Source organism: Lissotriton helveticus, chromosome 7, assembly GCF_964261635.1.
Source record: "Lissotriton helveticus chromosome 7, aLisHel1.1, whole genome shotgun sequence".
NCBI lineage: Eukaryota > Metazoa > Chordata > Amphibia > Caudata > Salamandridae > Lissotriton > Lissotriton helveticus.
The window spans coordinates 1,085,928,675-1,085,949,712 of NC_136068.1; the positions used below are offsets into that span (position 1 = coordinate 1,085,928,675).

General features: G+C 45.7%; 2 protein-coding genes across 5 annotated transcripts in view; both read left to right on the plus strand.

The window, feature by feature from the left end:
* BAIAP2 (BAR/IMD domain containing adaptor protein 2) overlaps window positions 1-21,038 on the plus strand; it is a 494,598-nt gene that overhangs the window by 451,508 nt on the left and 22,052 nt on the right. The gene's annotated exons all lie outside the window — the stretch shown is intronic.
* Window positions 3,602-8,019, plus strand: LOC144767235 (uncharacterized). Its single transcript, XM_078650767.1, has 7 exons — window positions 3,602-4,245; window positions 4,717-5,468; window positions 5,770-5,826; window positions 5,913-6,024; window positions 6,189-6,325; window positions 6,577-6,823; window positions 7,810-8,019. The coding sequence occupies exons 1-7, from the start codon at window positions 4,056-4,058 to the stop codon at window positions 7,962-7,964; spliced, it is 1,650 nt and encodes a 549-aa protein (XP_078506893.1). The 5' UTR covers window positions 3,602-4,055; the 3' UTR covers window positions 7,965-8,019.

Here is a 21,038-nt window from a genome sequence, read left to right on the forward strand (position 1 = left end):
CCTCTAGTCCCAGTGCCCCAGGGACTAGATTTACTTTACAAAATAGCGCATGGTGTGAGGCCAGTAAATCGAGGCTTTTTTAAATATAGAGCGCAAATGGAAGGAAAACTTTTTGAAAAGCATAGGCGCAGTGCAGGCTCGAACCCGTATTTGATACTTCTAAGTCGATTACTGTAACACTATGCCACAGCGTTTCCCTTTTGAAACCTGCTCGAATATTTAGTGTAAGTCTGGGTTGCTGCGTGTTTCTCAAACACATTACACCCATTGACAAAGCCTATAGCCCTGGCTTGTTGTAGGTGAAATGTTAAGTCTCTGCTTGCCAGATCAACCCCAATTTTGAGCCCCAGTCCTCTCATGGTAAACAGAGCAGGTACAGCTCCTAGGCTCACGAACCCTGGGCTTAGCGCTGCTGGGTCCTGCCAGTGATATTAAATATTTATGTGCCCCTCTAGTCCCAGTGCCCCAGGGACTAGATTTACTTTACAAAATAGCGCATGGTGTGAGGCCAGTAAATCGAGGCTTTTTTAAATATAGAGCGCAAATGGAAGGAAAACTTTTTGAAAAGCATAGGCGCAGTGCAGGCTCGAACCCGTATTTGATACTTCTAAGTCGATTACTGTAACACTATGCCACAGCGTTTCCCTTTTGAAACCTGCTCGAATATTTAGTGTAAGTCTGGGTTGCTGCGTGTTTCTCAAACACATTACACCCATTGACAAAGCCTATAGCCCTGGCTTGTTGTAGGTGAAATGTTAAGTCTCTGCTTGCCAGATCAACCCCAATTTTGAGCCCCAGTCCTCTCATGGTAAACAGAGCAGGTACAGCTCCTAGGCTCACGAACCCTGGGCTTAGCGCTGCTGGGTCCTGCCAGTGATATTAAATATGTATGTGCCCCTCTAGTCCCAGTGCCCCAGGGACTAGATTTACTTTACAAAATAGCGCATGGTGTGAGGCCAGTAAATCGAGGCTTTTTTAAATATAGAGCGCAAATGGAAGGAAAACTTTTTGAAAAGCATAGGCGCAGTGCAGGCTCGAACCCGTATTTGATACTTCTAAGTCGATTACTGTAACACTATGCCACAGCGTTTCCCTTTTGAAACCTGCTCGAATATTTAGTGTAAGTCTGGGTTGCTGCGTGTTTCTCAAACACATTACACTCATTGACAAAGCCTATAGCCCTGGCTTGTTGTAGGTGAAATGTTAAGTCTCTGCTTGCCAGATCAACCCCAATTTTGAGCCCCAGTCCTCTCATGGTAAACAGAGCAGGTACAGCTCCTAGGCTCACGAACCCTGGGCTTAGCGCTGCTGGGTCCTGCCAGTGATATTAAATATGTATGTGCCCCTCTAGTCCCAGTGCCCCAGGGACTAGATTTACTTTACAAAATAGCGCATGGTGTGAGGCCAGTAAATCGAGGCTTTTTTAAATATAGAGCGCAAATGGAAGGAAAACTTTTTGAAAAGCATAGGCGCAGTGCAGGCTCGAACCCGTATTTGATACTTCTAAGTCGATTACTGTAACACTATGCCACAGCGTTTCCCTTTTGAAACCTGCTCGAATATTTAGTGTAAGTCTGGGTTGCTGCGTGTTTCTCAAACACATTACACCCATTGACAAAGCCTATAGCCCTGGCTTGTTGTAGGTGAAATGTTAAGTCTCTGCTTGCCAGATCAACCCCAATTTTGAGCCCCAGTCCTCTCATGGTAAACAGAGCAGGTACAGCTCCTAGGCTCACGAACCCTGGGCTTAGCGCTGCTGGGTCCTGCCAGTGATATTAAATATGTATGTGCCCCTCTAGTCCCAGTGCCACAGGGACTAGATTTACTTTACAAAATAGCGCATGGTGTGAGGCCAGTAAATCGAGGCTTTTTTAAATATAGAGCGCAAATGGAAGGAAAACTTTTTGAAAAGCATAGGCGCAGTGCAGGCTCGAACCCGTATTTGATACTTCTAAGTCGATTACTGTAACACTATGCCACAGCGTTTCCCTTTTGAAACCTGCTCGAATATTTAGTGTAAGTCTGGGTTGCTGCGTGTTTCTCAAACACATTACACTCATTGACAAAGCCTATAGCCCTGGCTTGTTGTAGGTGAAATGTTAAGTCTCTGCTTGCCAGATCAACCCCAATTTTGAGCCCCAGTCCTCTCATGGTAAACAGAGCAGGTACAGCTCCTAGGCTCACGAACCCTGGGCTTAGCGCTGCTGGGTCCTGCCAGTAATGTTTTTGCCCTTCTACCCAGTGCCACAGAGAATAGATTTAGTTTTAGGTTTGTTGTAAGTGTAATGTTACTTGCGTTTTAGAGCACATGAATGGACAGAAGCAGCGAAATACTAGTGGGGCAGCACACTATGCTAAGCACAGATTTTAGGCTTTAGAATTTGTTACTTAATACATGGACCGGTTCCTTTTTTGGTGACACCTTCAACCTCACGGTATGCCCCTGTGTGCACATTTGTGGTGCCAGATGCATGTATATCTGAATGCATACTGCATAATAGCTTAGTGCATTTGTATAAAGATGGGCTGCAAGGCCTTTGTTACACCCACTGAGTCGGGGTGCCTTCATCACTGCTGCATAAATGTTGATGTGTAGCTTTACTTCAATTGAAGGGGATATGCTTCGTATGGCCAGCTTCCCAGCAGGTTTTTATGTCCCAATAATTTTCGAATTAGCATGCTGTTTCTGAGCAAACAGGAGGCTGTGTGTAACTAAGGTAGAATTAAGTTCTCAGCAGTTAAATGTCAATTGTCACTTCTATTAATCCAGGTGTTTAGATTGAGGAGGGTGGGTATTTACAATAAAATGTCTGATTGTTCAAAATTGGTAACTCCCCGCTCTGATGTTTTTTTTTTTAACACTTTCTGTCCTCTTCCTGGTTTCTACTTGCTTCCCAACCTCTCTCTTTGCTCCTGATGCCTTGAAATACCTGGGTAGGGTGGCTTAGTGGAATAAAGCATCATGGTCAAAGCTTCAGATTGTGGTGGGTCTACTCAACCATTGGCCCTGCTGAGGAGGGCAAGATGAATAACATTGAGTTGGGCAATGATAAACATGTTAAGCGGCCAGATACCTCAGGGTGAACGTGCACTTTACAGAAGCATGTTATGTTGAACTTACATGTGGTCGGTATATGATGCTTTGTGCATGAGACCACTAGGAATAACTTATTTAAGTTATTCTATGGCATTTCCCACACTGTCTACAGTCTCCAAATCTCTTTGCTCATGTCGCCTTGAGGTGCATGTGGTTTGCATATGGTGCATATATATGTGAGCTCCCTTGCCCCAACTACCTTTCATTCCCCTTTCTTCCAAGAAATACCCACTCTAGCTATTTTTTCCCTGTCAAACAGCATCAGAAGTCTTCCCGTAGTCCTATGGGGTTTACAGTGGTCCCTTTCTACCATTAAAAGCATGTCATTTAATGGATGAGATGGGGCATGGTTAATGGTGTGTACAGCTGTATTGCGTTACCAAGCCGTGCCAATTTAATTGCTTTCTGCTTGATGACAATGAGTCAAATTATTGCAGCTCTATAGGGAGTTGCCTACCATTATATCATATGAATGTATTCCCTTTACCACATAATGGCTAGGGCGGTCAACCTCGAATCTGGGTAACTGGATTAGTCTCGGCAATCACTGAACATTCTGTGATTCTGGGCAAATCGCTTCATCTCCCCATGCCTAACAAAATAAAAGACTACAAAAAAAAGGAATGTGTCCTCATGTAATGCAACTGGTACTATGTTAAGCGCTCTGATATCAGATTCCGGTCAAGTTCGCGCTAAATAAAACTCTGTAAAATATATATATTTATTTAAACTGCATAATCAGGCTATTTCCTTAGTGGCCTTCAGTGAATGCTTAACACTTCTTTGAATTGCAAAATCTACGCATCTTACTTATAAAGTGCACCAGGTCAGTGTACTTTTAGTGATTAGTTTCTCAAATTAAATATGTGAAACAGTTAGATATGCTTTGTATGATAAGTCTGAAACTTAAATCTGCCCCAAGCTAATTCCTGTTTTTTATATCTAGCAGGACATCATCATGTTTTCATTCAACGTCCTATTTTTCGCTTGCGATCGCTCTGTGTGTGTTAAAAAAGATGGAGAGTTTCTGGTTTTGGACAATTCCGGAGAAGTTGTTTGTAAATGGCTGGTAGAAAATGTAGATGAAGCTGGTCGGACATTCACAGAAGAGAGAGATTTTATAGCTATGATTCTTTTCCAATCATCTGGTAAGCACAATAAGTACATTTTTATATTAGATTGCAACTGCAGGATAATGGTACTAATTACCAACATGATTCAGTAAAATCCTACATTTGGGAATATGTTAATCCAATAATGGTCAGTGAAAATGAACATGCATGGCCCTACATATGCCTTGCATTGCTCTCCAATGACAAATGTACCACTTATGAAAAGAGCAGAAACTTTTAGCTTGTGGCACTACTATAAGGCAGCCATTTCTGGATAAACTATTTTACTTAGGCAACGTTTTTCAGGAGGTTCAAGTTCAGGCTTACAATGTGTACTGTCTAATAAGGAATACTTTCTTTGTTATGGATAGATTATACATGTCCTTTAATATCAATCCATGTTTATTTATATATTCTGGCTAGCGCTTGAAGATATATTGCAAGTGATCAATGTGTTATCTCTGTTTAGAAGTTTATATCTAAAATGTTTTTTTTTTTTTTTTTTAGTGAAGAAACAGTGTCTCACGATTCAAAATATTTGTGAAGACTTAATTGCAAGCTATTCTGGCACAACGGAGGGCCTAAAACAGGTGTTGCTTCAAAGGGCACAGGAGGAAAAGCAGTTGATGATGGACTGTGGCAATCGGGGAAGCGCTGGAAGACTTAAGAGGGTGTTACGTGAGCTCCAAGAGGAAGAAATTGCTGAGAAAAGATGCAAGGACAAAAAAGCCAAGCAGAGTGGTCAGGATTACATAAGAGTTGCTAACCATACTCATGCCGAAAGCACAGCTTCTCAGCCTGGTGATGCGAGTTCGCGGATGAATTTGCAGAAACTGGAAAACCTGGCCCTTTTAGCAGGGATGGCAAGTGTCCTTCATCCAAAATCTACAACTAAATATGACGGAGTAGAACGTGAAAAAGAACTTGTCTTGGAGTCCCCACTTAAAGCCAAATATAAAGGGCAAAAACATGCCTCTCTTTCACCACCAGGCCAGTTAAAACCCAAAAAACTTTTTCCTACACAAGAGCTGGCTGTTTCGCGCAGTGGAGTAACTCCTACAAGACCCTGCAAACAAGATCCTAAAATGATGGTTCACTTTGCACAACATAGTTTGACACCACATGGTTTTGTGGCTAACGGCTCACATTCACACACCCCGGCCTACAGTGACTTTCCACCTGCAGTAACGCCTGTGGATGTGAACCGTACCCCTTGCCAGGATGACCCATTTGAAAGCAACGGAAGCTGTGACCATAATGTAAGCAGAGCTAAATGAGTGCTGCCATTATACACATTTGCATATTGTTAGGCCTGTATGCCAGCCTTTTTTCCTTTGTGAACGTAACATGCCTTTTTTTTGCCCAAACCACCTAAGTTCTACCAGTTATCTCTGCAAAAAGCCTTCATACTTATTTAAAAATTGAATTAATATGGTGCATTCATTTCATCAACAATAGGGTACATATACCTATTAAAATGCGAGTAAACAAATGGAAAACTTTTTGATATGATCAGTATAAATGATGGACTCATGGTTGCTTTTTTTTTTACTCCCTCAGGACAATGAAGAATCATTTCATTTGATGACGGAGGAAAGTCCATCATTCAACACTGGGGTAATTTTCTTATTTTTTTTTTAAAGGTACATAGGAAATGGCATTTCCACTTGTATGACCTAATTATGATTTGCTTTCTCTCTAAGGAAATGGTATACAACTCCTTGTCCATAATTAATGAAAACGAAAGCTTTTCTGTTGGCCCTGGTTCCTGTCAGGGGTGTGTACGGTTACAAGCCGAAAACGAACACTTAAAAGGTGCGTGCTTCATATTCTACCTTTCCACGTAAACTGCAAAAAATTCCCATTAATAATCCTTTTTTTTCCCATCCAAACACATGCATTGCCAAAAAGTATGCTTGTTAAGTGTATATTGGATGTATTAACTGCTGCCTTTAACAAGTGTATTTATTTGATTATAGCACAGTTGCAAGGCACTTGCAATAGTGAGTTGGCTGTGCAGTATTTGCAAGATGCGCTGTCTGTTTTGACCAATCCACGGAATGTAACAGATATAACATCGTCAAAAACATGCAGTCGATCATTCACTGTACAAAAGGTATGCTTTTCTTTGCCACTCTTTTAACACAGTTAAAGTTTATATAGGACAAACCTTGTAGATTTCCTGCATGAGGACTTTGAAATCTTTCTGCTTGCAATGTATTTAAGTATGGCTGATTTATACTCCCGGAGCTAACATAGCAAATATTACATTGTTAGCCATGTACCAGATGCCAAATCAAAATGCATATTTTTTGAGATTGTAACCTAACATATTGGCAAATAGTTAATAGTTGTGTTATTTTGCAGACGGATATGCAGCAGTTGGTAAAGGACTCAAACGATCCTTCACGGTTCAGAGATGTACTCGTGCCAAAGAGAAAATTGCACAAACTCTTGGAGGAAGCCAAGTCAGCGCGGGACAATGCGGGTTTTCTTCTCAATGGCATCAGTGAAATACTTTTTTCTCCTAACGAACTTGCATCTGCAAAAGGTGTAACGAAGGCTCGTGCTGGAACAGCCGTCCTTGACGAGGAGAAGGTTGATGCATTGTTTGGTAAGATATTACAAATGTTCAAATTAACATTCAGTCAAGCTGGGATTGTGACAATTCATTATACATTGTGTTAAGTTATGTTTGCATATGTGAGGTTGTATCATAATTGAACGATGACTCCATCATTGCTTAACAGCTGTCTGCAAAAGAACAATAAGAGCAATGGGGGTGGCTTGTAATTTCTTAACAGTTTGTGCTGAGCTTGTGCTAAAAATAGCATGCAAAGCTGGCACAAAGCCTTGAGTTGGGATTTCATTTGTAAATCTGTAGGTCCAGGTGTGAGGTTCTCAAACTGGATGAATGAGTGATAGCAAACTGCACTTATAAAATATACTGTGCTCGCAGCTTTTATTTCGACCGGATCAACTCCCTAATAATTAGATCAGTTGGTCCTGGTCCTAACACTTGGTTGTAAGCTCCTATTTTGATTTCTGGTCACTATGCTAGTTTCTTAGAAGACTGTTTTCCAAATATGATTATTGCAAGTACAGTTCAGACTCGCCCTGGCTGCCTCAATGATGGTTTTGTAAAGAAATCTGGCACGGATTACTTTCTGTTTGCAGAGGAAGCTTGCCCGCGTCTAGTGAACAGGACTATGGCCCATGCTTGTTTCAATGCATCTTTATTTGTACAGTCTTTCTTCCAAGTACCCCAGCATTTCAAATGGGTGAAAGAGCCAGAGAAGACACACTGCTACTTGGGGCTAGAACTGTCATTGGGGACCAGGGGCTCATAGTTCATAAGGGAACTTTTTTTTTCTTCAGCTTCTGGCCCCCTCTTCATCAGTGCTTTGCTCTAAGCTGTGCCAAACTTTGACCAAGTGGCCTTAATGTTTCACTTAGGAACCATGTAACGCTAACCATATCTCATCTGGCAGACTGTATGAAATAATGGAATTTGAACTTTTGATAGGCAGCCCAGCCGTATTAAAAACCATAAATGATGGTGGTAACATGATACTGATGTATGTTATTTTGTTTTTCTAGAGTTTATGAAGTCTGTGTGCAGTGCCAACGGCTGGTCAGCACTGGACAACAGAAGTATGAGAAGGAAGCTGGCAATAAAAATTTGCAATGCCAGAAGAGGATTAAGGAAATCTCCGCATCTAGAATCCAATCACGAAGTTGCTGGTTTTCGTTGAGCTATTTGTTCTTGTTGCATTAGTCTGGCCTTTCTTCCCTGGATCTTAATTTTTTTCTGGACGTTTTCTCTTGTTTGGTATCCTGGCCCCTGTGGGGCCAAATATGTGCTTTAGATAAATAAAATGACATTGAAACCTCCCTTTTGATTTTTTCCTTTACCACTGTTTTGTTTAGTGTTTTGCAAATGGTCACCATATCAAACAGCGTCCGATAATGCTCTGTACCTCTAAATAAGGCAAATCCCAGTGAGTCAGGAGTATGGGAGTAGTGGCACATGTTAAGCTGATCTGAATACAAAGGTATAACATTGCTGCAGGCCTCTTTTATATAAAGGTGCTTGTGGTATTTCTGCAATACAAACATAGCCAAAAATAGCAACTTGTATTTTATACATGTGTCTACCTCTCACTTTAGAGTTTAAAAAGTAATCTTTCCAATGCAGGACAAAAATAATCTGAGTATTAGGACCAGATTTAGAGACGTTTTGTGTCTGGTTTGCTTGAGTTTTATAATGCAGACCTGATACAAAATTTTCGGGATTTGCAAACAAGAGCAAATTGGTATTTGGTACAACGCATCCAAAATGGGAAAAGTTGCACTTTTGTGTAGACATAGTATTACAAAACCTAAACTAGACTCTGGCAGACAACATTGCATTATAGTACTGGCACTGGCCAACAAACTGAACTGTGTGTGAAGCGAGTAACACTGAACCACATCGACCATGATGCATGAGGTAATTCAGCTGTGACGTGTCAGCAGGGTGCTCCAAATCCCTTTGAACATTATAGTGACAATGTGTGGGCATGGTTCTCAGCTGCCTAATGGTGCAGCGGTGCTAGTGAAAGAGGTAGACAAGACACTTTCCTACTCTCCTAGTGGCACCCTGCAAGGCAATATTGGCAGTCTGCCAATGTGCTCCTAACATGGAATTGTCAAGGTGTAATCCAACCCGTAATGATTTATTAGTGATCCACAGGCATACTATATTGATTAAATCATCCTTATGTAGTCATCATTTAGTAAGCCACACATTCTTTAGTTGTCCTTAACACCTTCAATGCTACAGGCAATTCCGGCTGGGTGCTGGAGTTATTCAAATCCCATTGTTCATGACCAGGCCAGCTCGTCATAAGCACAGCTCCAGTGGTACTGCATGACGAGCTGGCCATGTCATTAGCATGCAAGGGGTTTTAAATAATCCTGAGTAATACATGTTCATTTTTAAGTTGACATAAAATCATCCGAGAGTAATCTACACTCACACTGAAAATGTCATAGGGCCATTCGAAAGTAATCAATAGCCATCCTGAAGCGGTCATAGGATCATCAAGGAATAATCCACTCTCATCCTGAAAATGTTATGGGATCATCCCAGAGTAATTGACTTCCATCCTGAAGCGGTTATGGGATCATCCAGGAATAATCATCAGTCATCCTTAAATTGTCTAGAGCCCATCCTGGAGTCATTCTCACTCATCCTGATGTTGTCAGTTAGTATTCGTGGAGTTGTAAAAGGTAATCACTCCCTGTCAGTGGAAGTCATCGGAACACCATCCTAGCGTAGTTTTTGTGATTACAGTAAGTCATCATCAGAACACCATCCTAGCGTAGTTTTTGTGATTACAGTAAGTCATCATCAGAACGCCATCCTAGCGTAGTTTTTGTGATTACAGTAAGAGTCATTCCATTTAAATAATCGGCCCTGTGGGCAGACTTCAGGATGGCTTGCGATGACGTCCACAGGAATGGCTGGCTGACGTCATCCAATGACTTCAGAATCACTCCAGGATGATCTTCCTTTTTGACTAGGGGCGCCACCGAAGACTGAGCCCCCGGGGGCCACGTGGATTGGGAGCGGAAGCGAGGCGGCCCAGAAATACCCACATGACACACAGTGAGCGGCCTTGGCCTTAGAACATGTGCAATTCTCCAGACGCACTCCACAGCTTTGACTACTTGGTGGCTGCACAAATACCCACTCTTTTCCCAGCACAGCCCGCCCACTTAGGTAGAGATATAGGGACAGAGGAGGTGATCGCGGCGATATCCCGTCTTTGGCTCTGTAAATTGCCTGGATCGGTTGGCTATTCAGCGGCCTTCTATCAAAAACCTTTTGCACCCAGGTTGCCCCCCTCCTGCGGGACTTGTTCAACACCTTTACACAAGAAGCTATCCCTGAGGAAATGCTAGAAGCATCAATTGTAGTCATCCCGAAACCCGGAAAGGACAAAACTCTCTGCAGCTCGTATAGACCAATCTCCCTCTTAAACATAGGTATTTAACTTTACACGAGCATCCTTGCGACCCGACTAGCGCCCTACATGCCCCAATTGGTGGAACCAGACCAGGTGGGCTTCATACCACAAAGGCAAATAAGTGATAACACAAAGAGAGTACTGCACCTCATTGAGAAAGCATCTCGCACAGAAGGGAAACACATGTTACTGGCCATCGACGCTGAGAAGGCCTTCGATAGGGTGCACTGGCCCGATCTGGAACAGGTTGTGCAGCGATTCGGCTTCGTAGAGAAACTGCGCACCCGCATCTTAATTGCTATCGCTCCCCCAAAGCCACAATCCGAGTCAATAGTCAGACATCATCCCGATTCCCCATAGGCAGAGGTACTCAGTAGGGGTATCCCCTATCTCCCCTCCTTTTTGCGCTCTACATGGAGCCACTGGCGCTGAGAGTCCGACACCACCCCCTCACCACCTGGGTTAAATTTGGGGGGATATACACATGGTTAGCTTATATGCGGACGACATTCTGCTTTCTTCACTAGTCCGACCCAGGCATTACGGGCTCTCTTTGTTGAATTACACTGTTTTGCACAAGCCTCGGGTTTCAAAATCAACATGGACAAATCGACTGCTCTTTGTATCTCTATCTCTCTCCGACCACGTTAGCTCACATACAGGAAGAACATTCTATTCAGTGGTCCACCACCACGATCCCATACTTAGGGGTGCAATTAGGCTTCACCATACAGGCCACTATCACCGCCAACTACTACAGGCTCCGCGCCCACGTCCGCAAAGAATTATGCCAATGGAAACACCATTCCCCCTCCTGGCTGGGCAGAATAGCAGCTACTAAAATGAAAAGACTTCCCCAGATCCTCTGTCTCTTCCAGACCCTCTTTTTACGCCCTCCTGCTGGCTGGATTCAGCAAACCCAGTCGGACCTGGCATGATTTATATGGCTAAACCGCAAGCCGCGATTCAAGCACGCAATCGCAATCCTGCCCCCAGAGCAGGGAGGAGTAGGAATCCCTGACCTTCAGCTCTATTTCTATGCTATGCAGCTCCACTACTTGGTGGAATGGAACCGCTTGCAATACGAAAAGCACTGGCTATTCCAAGACCAAGCGGTCGCGGCCATGCCCCTGCAAGGTATTCCTTTTCTCCAGAAGACGCATAGGCCACCCAAACTTTATGCGTCCTACATCAGGAGCTCGACTATGGAGGCCTGGGACTGCACTGCTACCACCCACGAGCTGACATCATTCCCTTCCCCTCGAACGCCGTGGTTCAATAATACAGACTTCCACCCAGGCGTGGACCCTAAGGCCTTCACGAACTGGCGCCCCCACCCCGTGTCGATCCCTTGGACACTTGTTTGACCTAGAGGGAATAATCCCGTTCCCACAACTCAAAACAGACTACGGCATCCCAGAAACGGAGCGACTGCCCTATTTACAGCTCAGGCATTGGGCCCTTCAGCCGCAAGTTAAACCTGGCGCTCAGCGTCTCTTAACCCCATATGTGAAATGGCTGATACTCCGATCCTCTGTTAAAAAGCTCCTTTCTGACCTCTATTAACATTTACTAACAACTACTGCACTCACATATAACGCAGGGCGGATGTGTTAGGAGCGGGAGTTGAGTAGGACACAATCCCACAAAGAATGGGATGGCATCTATTATAGGGCCCGACACTCAGCATACCACACAGGCCTTACTGAGACACTGACCAAAGTGGCCACCTATTGGTACTATAGACCTGAGCGCCTTCACCAGTTTGACCCCCATCTAAGCGCTCTGTCCTGGAGAGGCTGCGGGGCGGTGGGCACCCTAGAGCATCTTTTGTGGAGCTGTGACTGCATCCAATCATACTGGACCCCAATCCTCGATGAAATAGATTCTCATCTCGACACACAACTCCTGCGCTTCCCTACGTACATCCTTCTGGGTCTACCCAACCCGATAACATATCCTTTGAAATCCCGAATGGGCCGACTAGTTGCCATCGTCCTGGGAGCGGCCCTCTAGAATATACTGGCGCATTGGTGCTCTCCCCAGCCTGAGCCACACTCAGGTTGGCTGCAGAGACTCTGTATGGTACTGGGAATCGAGAAGCTCACTCTCACACTAGCAGGCATGGTGGTAAATTCCACAGGAGCGGAATTCTAAAAGTCCACGATAACACCCCGTGCTTTTGGCTTTTCCCTTTTTCTATTTTTCTGTTTGGACGAAGTGGGGGGGAGTGGGGGAGGTGGGTGGTGGGGCTGGGTTCTATGTGTTGATCTGTTTCCTCAGCTCCTGCTGAATGTTTTCTTCGGCAGATCATGCATGTTACTCTGTAATGTTATCATTAGTGACACTTTGTGTCCGTACTGCAATGTCTCTGAGGAGCAGGGGGTCTTGTTATTCTTTCCTCTGCTTGAAAATCAATAAAAGATTTAAAGCATAAATTTAAAAATGACATTCCGTAATTGAGGGCTTACATGTTTGTGTAAATACAAAAAGGTAGCGCTTTATCCCAGGATTCGCGTATATCCGAAGTGGAGGGCTATTGAATGCAAATAAAACAATCCCTTTACCTTGAGACCTGAAAGCCTAACTCGCCCCATTCATTTTTTGTGGAGACATTTTTATTTTCAGGGTGGCAGCCATTTGTTATAACCACGTCCTAGACATCTTTGCCCAGCTGAGCTCACTTTTAATAATCTCTTCTTTGCAGAGCATTTAGATTTTGGTCTCCTCTGACATTATTATTCTTATGGACTAGTCCATGGCAGATGAAGGCATGAATAGCAAGTTTTTAAGTTTGCTCCCTCCCAGCTTTTCCTAGTCTAGGGCATTGCTCAGGCTCAACAATTCCACTCCATAAAAGGCAAGAGATGGGACAAGCACTTTATATGCCAGGTGCAGCATAGGGCCTCCATAGTCCCTTCTAAACTTTTTCAGTCTGCAAATGGAAGAATCTACATTACATCTACATCATCATACAAGTGACCACCTGGACTTGCTTCAGAACGGTCGCTCCCTCACGCTCCTCCTCATCTGCAGCTGAAACGCTCCGTGATAACGCATCCCTGGTATCGTTTCTTGTGATTACTGTTTGTTTACCGAGCTCCATAGCATTATAGCGCTTCTTCACGCATAGCGCCGCTGTTAGTCTTTGGCATAATTAGCGCGACCTCGCTCAGGCTGTTGTGCTAATTTTTCTTGTGTCTGTGCATTTGTTTTGATTGTACTGCTCACTCGACGCATTTGTAATTGCTGCCCCTGTCTGCCTTTCCCTTTGACCCTCCATTTTGTTGTTGGTATCCCCTGGCCCGCCCCTCATCCACACTACCGCCTCCCTGCTGCCCCTCCCACGCTCCGCCCCCTCCACTCTCCATTTATGGCAGATGGTCCCACGCGCAACGTCCACGCGCTACGGCCACGCCGAAGGTGCGCCAAAGGTAAGCCCGTCTACGCCCGTCCGCGCCGAGACCGCGCCTAGCGCCAGACCCCCTGGTTCCCGCAATGCCCAGCACACTCGCATCACTTACGATGCCACCACCCTCCTAGCTCTTAACCCCGGCCGCTCTCCCAACTGCGCCCAAGCCGCTCCTGGACACACCCATGGACCCTTCTCTTGCAACTCCTGCAAGTTTGACGGCACCAAAACCAACTCCTCATCCACCAACACCAAACAGAGACCTGACACCATCCACCTAAAATGCATCCTGCTCAACACCCGCTCGGTCCACAGACACGCCATCGACCTCTGGAATCTACTAGACACCATCTCTCCGGACGTCGCCTTCCTAACAGAAACATGGATGAATGCCTCATCAGCTCCAGACATCACCATTGCCATCCCGGAAGGATACAAGATCATCCGTAAGGACCGCATCAAGCAAACAGGAGGAGGCATCGCTATCGTCCATAAGAACTCCATCCGCATCTCAACCAGCTCAGACGTCAACCTTGCCAGCGCCGAACACCTCCACTTCCAGATCCACACCGACCCCAAGACCACACTCAGAGGCACCCTCCTCTAACGGCCCCCAGGACCTCGTACACAATTCAGTGACGACATCATTGACTTTATCACCCCACACGCCCTCCCCTCCGAGGACTACATTCTATTGGGAGACCTCAATTTTCACCTGGAAAAGAGCAATGACCGCAGCGCCACCACCCTTTTGGACAATCTCGCCGACCTCGGACTCAAACAACTTGTCACTACCCCCACCCACATTGCAGGTCACACACTCGACCCTATCTTCACCTCCAGCAAACATGTCTCATTCAGTCACACCACAGCTCTTCATTGGACGGACCACAGCTGCGTTCACTTTATCTACAATAAGACCACAATCCACAACCATCCTCAACCCACCCTGCGAAGAAATTGGAACAAAATCACCATCGACCAGATCTCCTCATCGCTTCTTCTAAACCCCCCCGCCCACTCCTCTAACCCCGACCAAGCAGCCATTAACCTCACCCAATGGCTATCCAACAGCGCCGACACCCTAGCACCGTTGAAAAAACGTCAAATCAAACTAGGCAGCAAAAACGCCTCCTGGTTCAACGATGATCTTAAGAAATCGAAGAAACTCTGTCGCTCCCTCGAGAAGACCTGGAAAAAAGACCCAAACACCAGCACCAGGGACGCCTTCAAAAACGCCACCCGCATACACCACCAACTAATCCGGTCTGCCAAGAAAGCCGCTTTCAAAGACCGACTAGACAACAACGCCCACAACAGCAAGGAATTATTCAACATCGTCAAAGAATTTACCAACCCATCAGCCAACTCCAACGACATCACCCCCTCCCAAGCCCTCTGCGACTCCCTAGCTTCCTTCTTCCACAACAAAATCGCAGACATCCACAACAGCTTCGACAACCGACCCGGAGACCAACCCACCCAACCTTCTGCAGGACCTTCACCCCCCTTGAACACCCTTAACAACTGGAACCCAATCTCCACCGAGGACACCATCCGCCTGATGAACTCCATCCACTCAGGATCCCCAACTGACCCATGCCCTCACCACATCTTCAACAAAGCCGACTCCATCATAGCACCACACCTCCGAGATGTCATCAACTGCTCCCTCAACTCCGCCACCTTCCCGGAAAGCTGGAAACATGCAGAACTCAGCGCCCTTCTGAAAAAACCCACAGCTGACCCCACCGAACTCAAAAACTACCGCCCCATCTCGCTTCTTCCATTCCCGGCCAAAGTCATCGAGAAAGCTGTCAACAACCAGCTCGCCGCCTTCCTCGAAACCAACAAATCCCTCGACTCCTCACAGTCCGGATTCCGAGCCAAACACAGCACTGAGACCGCACTCATCGCTGCAACTGACGACATTCGAACTCTACTGGACAACGGAGACACAGCCGCCCTCATCCTCCTCGACCTCTCCGCTGCCTTCGACACAGTCTGTCATAGCACCCTTCTACAACGCCTCAGAAACGTCGGAATCCAAGGAAAAGCACTGGAATGGATCACCTCGTTCCTCACCGGAAGAACCCAGAGAGTCCGCCTCCCACCATTCAAGTCAGAGGCCACTGGAGTCATCTGTGGCGTGCCACAAGGATCTTCTCTCAGCCCCACTCTCTTCAACGTATACATGAGCCCCTTTGCGTCCATCGCTCGCCAACACAACCTCAACATCATCTCCTACGCTGACGACACTCAACTGATCCTCTCACTCACCAAAGACCCTAACACCGCCAAAACCAACTTACATGAAGGAATGAAAGAAGTAGCCGAGTGGATGAAGCACAGCCGTCTGAAACTGAACTCAGACAAAACAGAAGTCCTCATCTTAGGCACCTCCCCCTCCGCCTGGGATGACTCTTGGTGGCCAGAGGCCCTTGGAAAAGCACCCACCCCGACAGACCACGCACGGAACCTGGGCGTCATCCTGGACTCCTCACTCTCGATTAACAGACAAGTCAACGCCGTTTCATCATCTTGCTTCAACATTCTTCGCATGCTCAAAAAAACATTTCGCTGGATCCCCACCGAAACTCGTAAATCGGTCACCCACGCACTGGTCACGAGCCGCCTGGACTACGGAAACACCCTATACGCCAGTACCACCGCAAAACTCCAGAAAAAACTCCAACGCATCCAGAACGCTTCAGCCAGACTCATACTAGACATCCCGCGTAAAGAACACATCTCTGGTCACCTGAAAAACCTCCACTGGCTCCCCGTAAATAAGAGGATTACTTTCCGCCTCCTAACCCACGCACACAAAGCACTTTACGAACTCGGACCCGAATGCCTCCACACACGACTGTCCTTCTACACCCCCTCCCGTCAGCTACGATCCTCCAACCAAGCCCTTGCCACTGTACCTCGCATCAACAAAACCACCATGGGTGGTAGATCCTTCTCCTACCTGGCAGCTAAAACTTGGAACTCTCTTCCCACTCACCTTCGCCTTACTCAGAACCACCTAGCATTCAGAAAGCAACTTAAAACTTGGATATTCGACAAGTAATTCTCCACCCTTCCTCAAGCGCTTTGAGACCCTATGGGTATGTAGCGCGCTATATAAATCTCCTGACTTGACTTGACTACATTGGTGTTTAGGGACGTCAAATGTGAAGCCCAAGTAAGAGATATTAAACACCATCCACAAGTACTTATATTTACTCTAAGGTTTCTTCTAGCCTAGTTTGCCTAACTAACCATCTACAGCCAGATTTCTTCCTGCCAAAAAACACAACTCTGGTTTTCTCAAAATTGTTAAATTATTTATTTGGCGAATTCCGCCAATTTTCTTTTTAAGCCAACCGGGTTTCTGTCAAGTATAACAAGATTACTCACCTCTAATCAAGGGTCTTATCAAAGCATTGATGCCAAAGTCCTAGCAAGTTGAACCTGCACAAGCAGGATTGTCTACTTATTACAAATTACAGCAAGCCAACATTGTTTAAAAATGACTCAAAATTAATATAGACCGCTTTACAGCTTAATTTCACTAGCCTTTTACTCCAATACCTAGCTTTATTCTTGCATTGCATCAACCAACTCTTCTTCACCGAGTAGAGCCGTTCTTGCCTTCAGTCAACTTCAAACTGCTATACCTGCAGTGAACCTATTGCTAGTTAACAGATTGGAGTGCTTTACTGGCCAGCATCAACCTGGCACCACCGAAAGTGTTGTTTTTCATTCAATTATTTTCCGTTCCAAAGGTCTTTGAAAATCGGATAGAATAAGACTTACCCTCAGAACTCCATTGACTTTTCCTTTCTACCTGTATCATTTTCAAGATCTTCTGGAACATCTATAATGCTGTGAATGAAAACACCAATTGCACCAATGAAAGTGGTCAATACTTACGTTTGGTTTACAATACATACAGCCAAAACTACAACGCAGGTAGGAAAAGACCATATGCCAAGCCTTTGCCTGCTGTATTCCAAGGATGTAGAAGTGCATCCAACTGAAGCTCTCTATGTACCATTCCTCCTCCACTCTACAAAGGTGATTAAATCACTCTTCTTCCAGCAACACCTCCTTGCATCAAAGTCAAGCAGTTGACAGTCACAGTTAAAAAGTGCCCATCATGTGTCAGGTTATTTCTTCTATTCACCATCCATTCTTCTATTATTTTATTCATTTCTTAACTCGAACAACCACTTCAAAACTTCTACACCGCTATGGAACTGTTGGCGAGTATAGGTGCCTATTTAGTGTACCTGATAAATAACAATACCACAGGGTAAGTTATTTATCAGCTGCGATAAATAGCACCTATTGTGAGTCTACGTGGAATAACGTAAGAATTTTGGTGTTTAACGCACCAAAATCCACTTGATACGGTAAGTACGGTGTGCTTTTCCCTTGTTAAATTTCTGCAGGGTTGACCTGCTGAAATGAAATGAGCCTTGAGGTATTTAACGCATCCGAAAATGATCAGATACAAGTTAAAATGTGTTTAACCTAAGTCCAACTCGTTTGTAAACGGGTTTACGCATGTATCTGAATACACCACTACATCATAATCGCTCCCTAAGTGTTATAATTATTGCACACATTATAATTCCCTGATTGTTTTATATACTTTTCATAGGTTTATCATTAAAAACTAGTAATGCAGGTTTGTGAGCCTTCTTCCTCTACACCAGATTAATGCATCACTGCCTGCTTTGTAGGTAGATCTAATAAGCCCTGAAGAAATTCACCAACCCAGTTGAGCACTGAGAAGGGCCGAAACATGTTGGCAGGCAGATAGTGGATGTGTGAAACATTAATGTTCGAGGCATATGAGCTGCAGATTACACACTATGAATAGTTTGCCACCTAGTGTTGGGCCCGGATGTTTGCAGCTTGTTTTGTTGTAGAAAAGTCTTTGGAAGTCACGGGATAGGTGACTTCTCCTTTGGATGATACTGCGCATGAGCATCCGCTCCATCCCCAGATGTTTTTTTTTCCGCCACCGGGCTCGGATGTGTTTCCAGCGCTCCGTGTTGAAACAGATTGCCGTCGGCGCGCAATCCTCACCAGCTTCGAGAATTCAGTTTAGAACGCGTTTCCAGTCGACGCTACTCTATCAACATCCAGGACTTCGATTCCGGCCGCCGTTGAAGGCCTTTGGGCCCAACTAGGCCTTGACTCCAGCTCATGGAAAGGACGCCATTTAAAAAGTGTCCTCAATGTGGGTCGAAGTTTCCCCACACCGACCTTCATGAGGTGTGTAACCTTTGCCTCTCCCCGGAGCACGAGGCCAGAGACTGTTCTGCTTGTTCCTCCTTCCGCTCCAAGAAGACGATCCGGGACCGAAGAGCTCGGAGAACAGTGGCTCAGAGATTTTCAGCTCCGATTCCAGACCTCATCTTCGAGGAAGGCATCGACGTCCCAGAACAACATGGCGTCGACAGCAACTCCGAGGCAGAAGATTCCGATGTCGAGGACATCACTCCAGCGCAGCGGGTCATAAGTAAGACCGTCGACCCCGACCCTTCCTCGACACACCCCAAAAAGGCTTCGGTCACACCCTTGCGCCCGGGTACACACCGAGACACTGCTTCTAGTGCCCCACCTTCGGGCCCGGCTAAGAAGCTAACAAAGCCTTCAGGCGACTCGGGCTCGAGTCGACCTCCACATGGTGCCGACGCACAACTACCGGCACCGAAAAAGACACCATCGGTTGCCACGCCCACATCAAAACCATCGGCACCGAAACAGGCAGTTCTACCTCGGCACCGAAACCAAGGTCGGAGCCAGGCAAAGCAAGAAACAACCCGATCTGAAACCTTCATCGGCACCGAAAAAATCGTCGGAGCCGAAAAAGAGCCCAGCTTCTCCTGTAAAGGACATTACCAAAAAAACAAAAGAAGCAACTTCGGTGCCAAAACCTTCCTCCACAACAAAAGATCACAGTTCTGCAGAGGACTTATTTCACCCGGACCCTGCACAAAAGACTTTGGTGAGAGATCCAACTACTGGTCAACTAACTTTAAGTTCAAAGGAACGACCACTAGAAACTCTTGCACCGGCTCCTCCCCCAAAGAAGAAGGACCTAGCCACTTCCCCGCTAAGAGTGCCTTCCCCTTCTCCTCCACCTATGCCAGCACCACCTGTTCCCCTGCCACAGCATTCCTATACACACTCTATCATACATGATGAAAATGGGGATGATAGCCCTGATAACATAAGGGGTAACCCAGATGATCCATCTATTCCCCCAGGCTCACCTGACCCATGGGACGATTATAACACGCCAGACGTTCCAAACGTCCCTCAAGATGACATATACCCCTCTAGGCCTTCCCTGCCAGAAGACACTATGGGCTTTAATCAGTTGGTACAAAGAGCGGCGCAATATCATGGGGTGGATATGCATACAGACACAGTAGAAGAAGACTTCCTACTAGATACATTTGACAATGCACAAAGATCTTCATCCATTTTACCCATGCTCAAAGGAGTTATTAAATACACCCCTGAGGTTTTCAAAGATCCAGTTAGAACTCTGGTCATTAACCCAAGAATAGAGAAAAATATAAAGCTGCACCCTCAGATTCAGCTTACATTAAAGGCCCAATTCCCCTAGACTCGCTTGTAGTGTCAGACGCACGCAAAAGGGCTAACTCAGAAACGTCCGGTGAGGCTCCCCCACCTGACAAAGAGTCTAAACTCCTTGATGCGTCAGGGAAGAGAACCGCCTCACAAGCAGCAAACATGTGGTGTATCGCCAATACACAAGCATTATTGGCACGTTATGACAGAGCACACTATGATGAACTAGAGTCACTGATGCAGCACCTCCCGGATAAGTACAAAGATAGAGCTAATGAGCTTATCCAAGAAGGGAAAAATAATACGAACACCTCAATTCGTTGTGCACTTGACACAGCAGACACCGCCTCCAGGGCAGTTAACACAAGTGTTTTGCTGCGTAGACATGCGTGGCTACGCATATCAGGTTTTAAACCCGAAGTCCAGAGTGCTATACTCAATCAACCTTTTGATGAGCAACACTTATTCGGACCCAATGTGGACATATCCCTCGAAAAAATGAAGAAGGATACAGACACAGCAAAATCTATGGGAGCCTTGCAGTCGCAGGCTCCCAGACGTTCATTTCGACGCTTATCCTATAGAGGTAACAACAGAGGATATGCTTCAAACACAGCTCCCACCTCATACAAAGCCCCCACACAATCTACATATGGTAAGGGGTGGTAACAACAAGGGCAGAGGCAAGACCAACAATTCCCGCTCTGCTTCTACCCCTACCCATTGACTCCCCTCCTCCCGCCCCATTCCACTCTGGTCGGGGGAAGACTACAGCAACATCTACCTGCCAAGGAAAACAT

Excerpts from the sequence above, each read along its gene's own strand:
- LOC144767235 (XM_078650767.1), top strand. The coding sequence starts at position 4,056 with ATGTTTTCATTCAACGTCCTATTTTTCGCTTGCGATCGCTCTGTGTGT. Across the intron at positions 4,246-4,716 it reads GATTCTTTTCCAATCATCTG|TGAAGAAACAGTGTCTCACG; the intron begins GTAAGCACAATA and ends TTTTTTTTTTAG. Across the intron at positions 6,824-7,809 it reads GAAGGTTGATGCATTGTTTG|AGTTTATGAAGTCTGTGTGC; the intron begins GTAAGATATTAC and ends TTGTTTTTCTAG.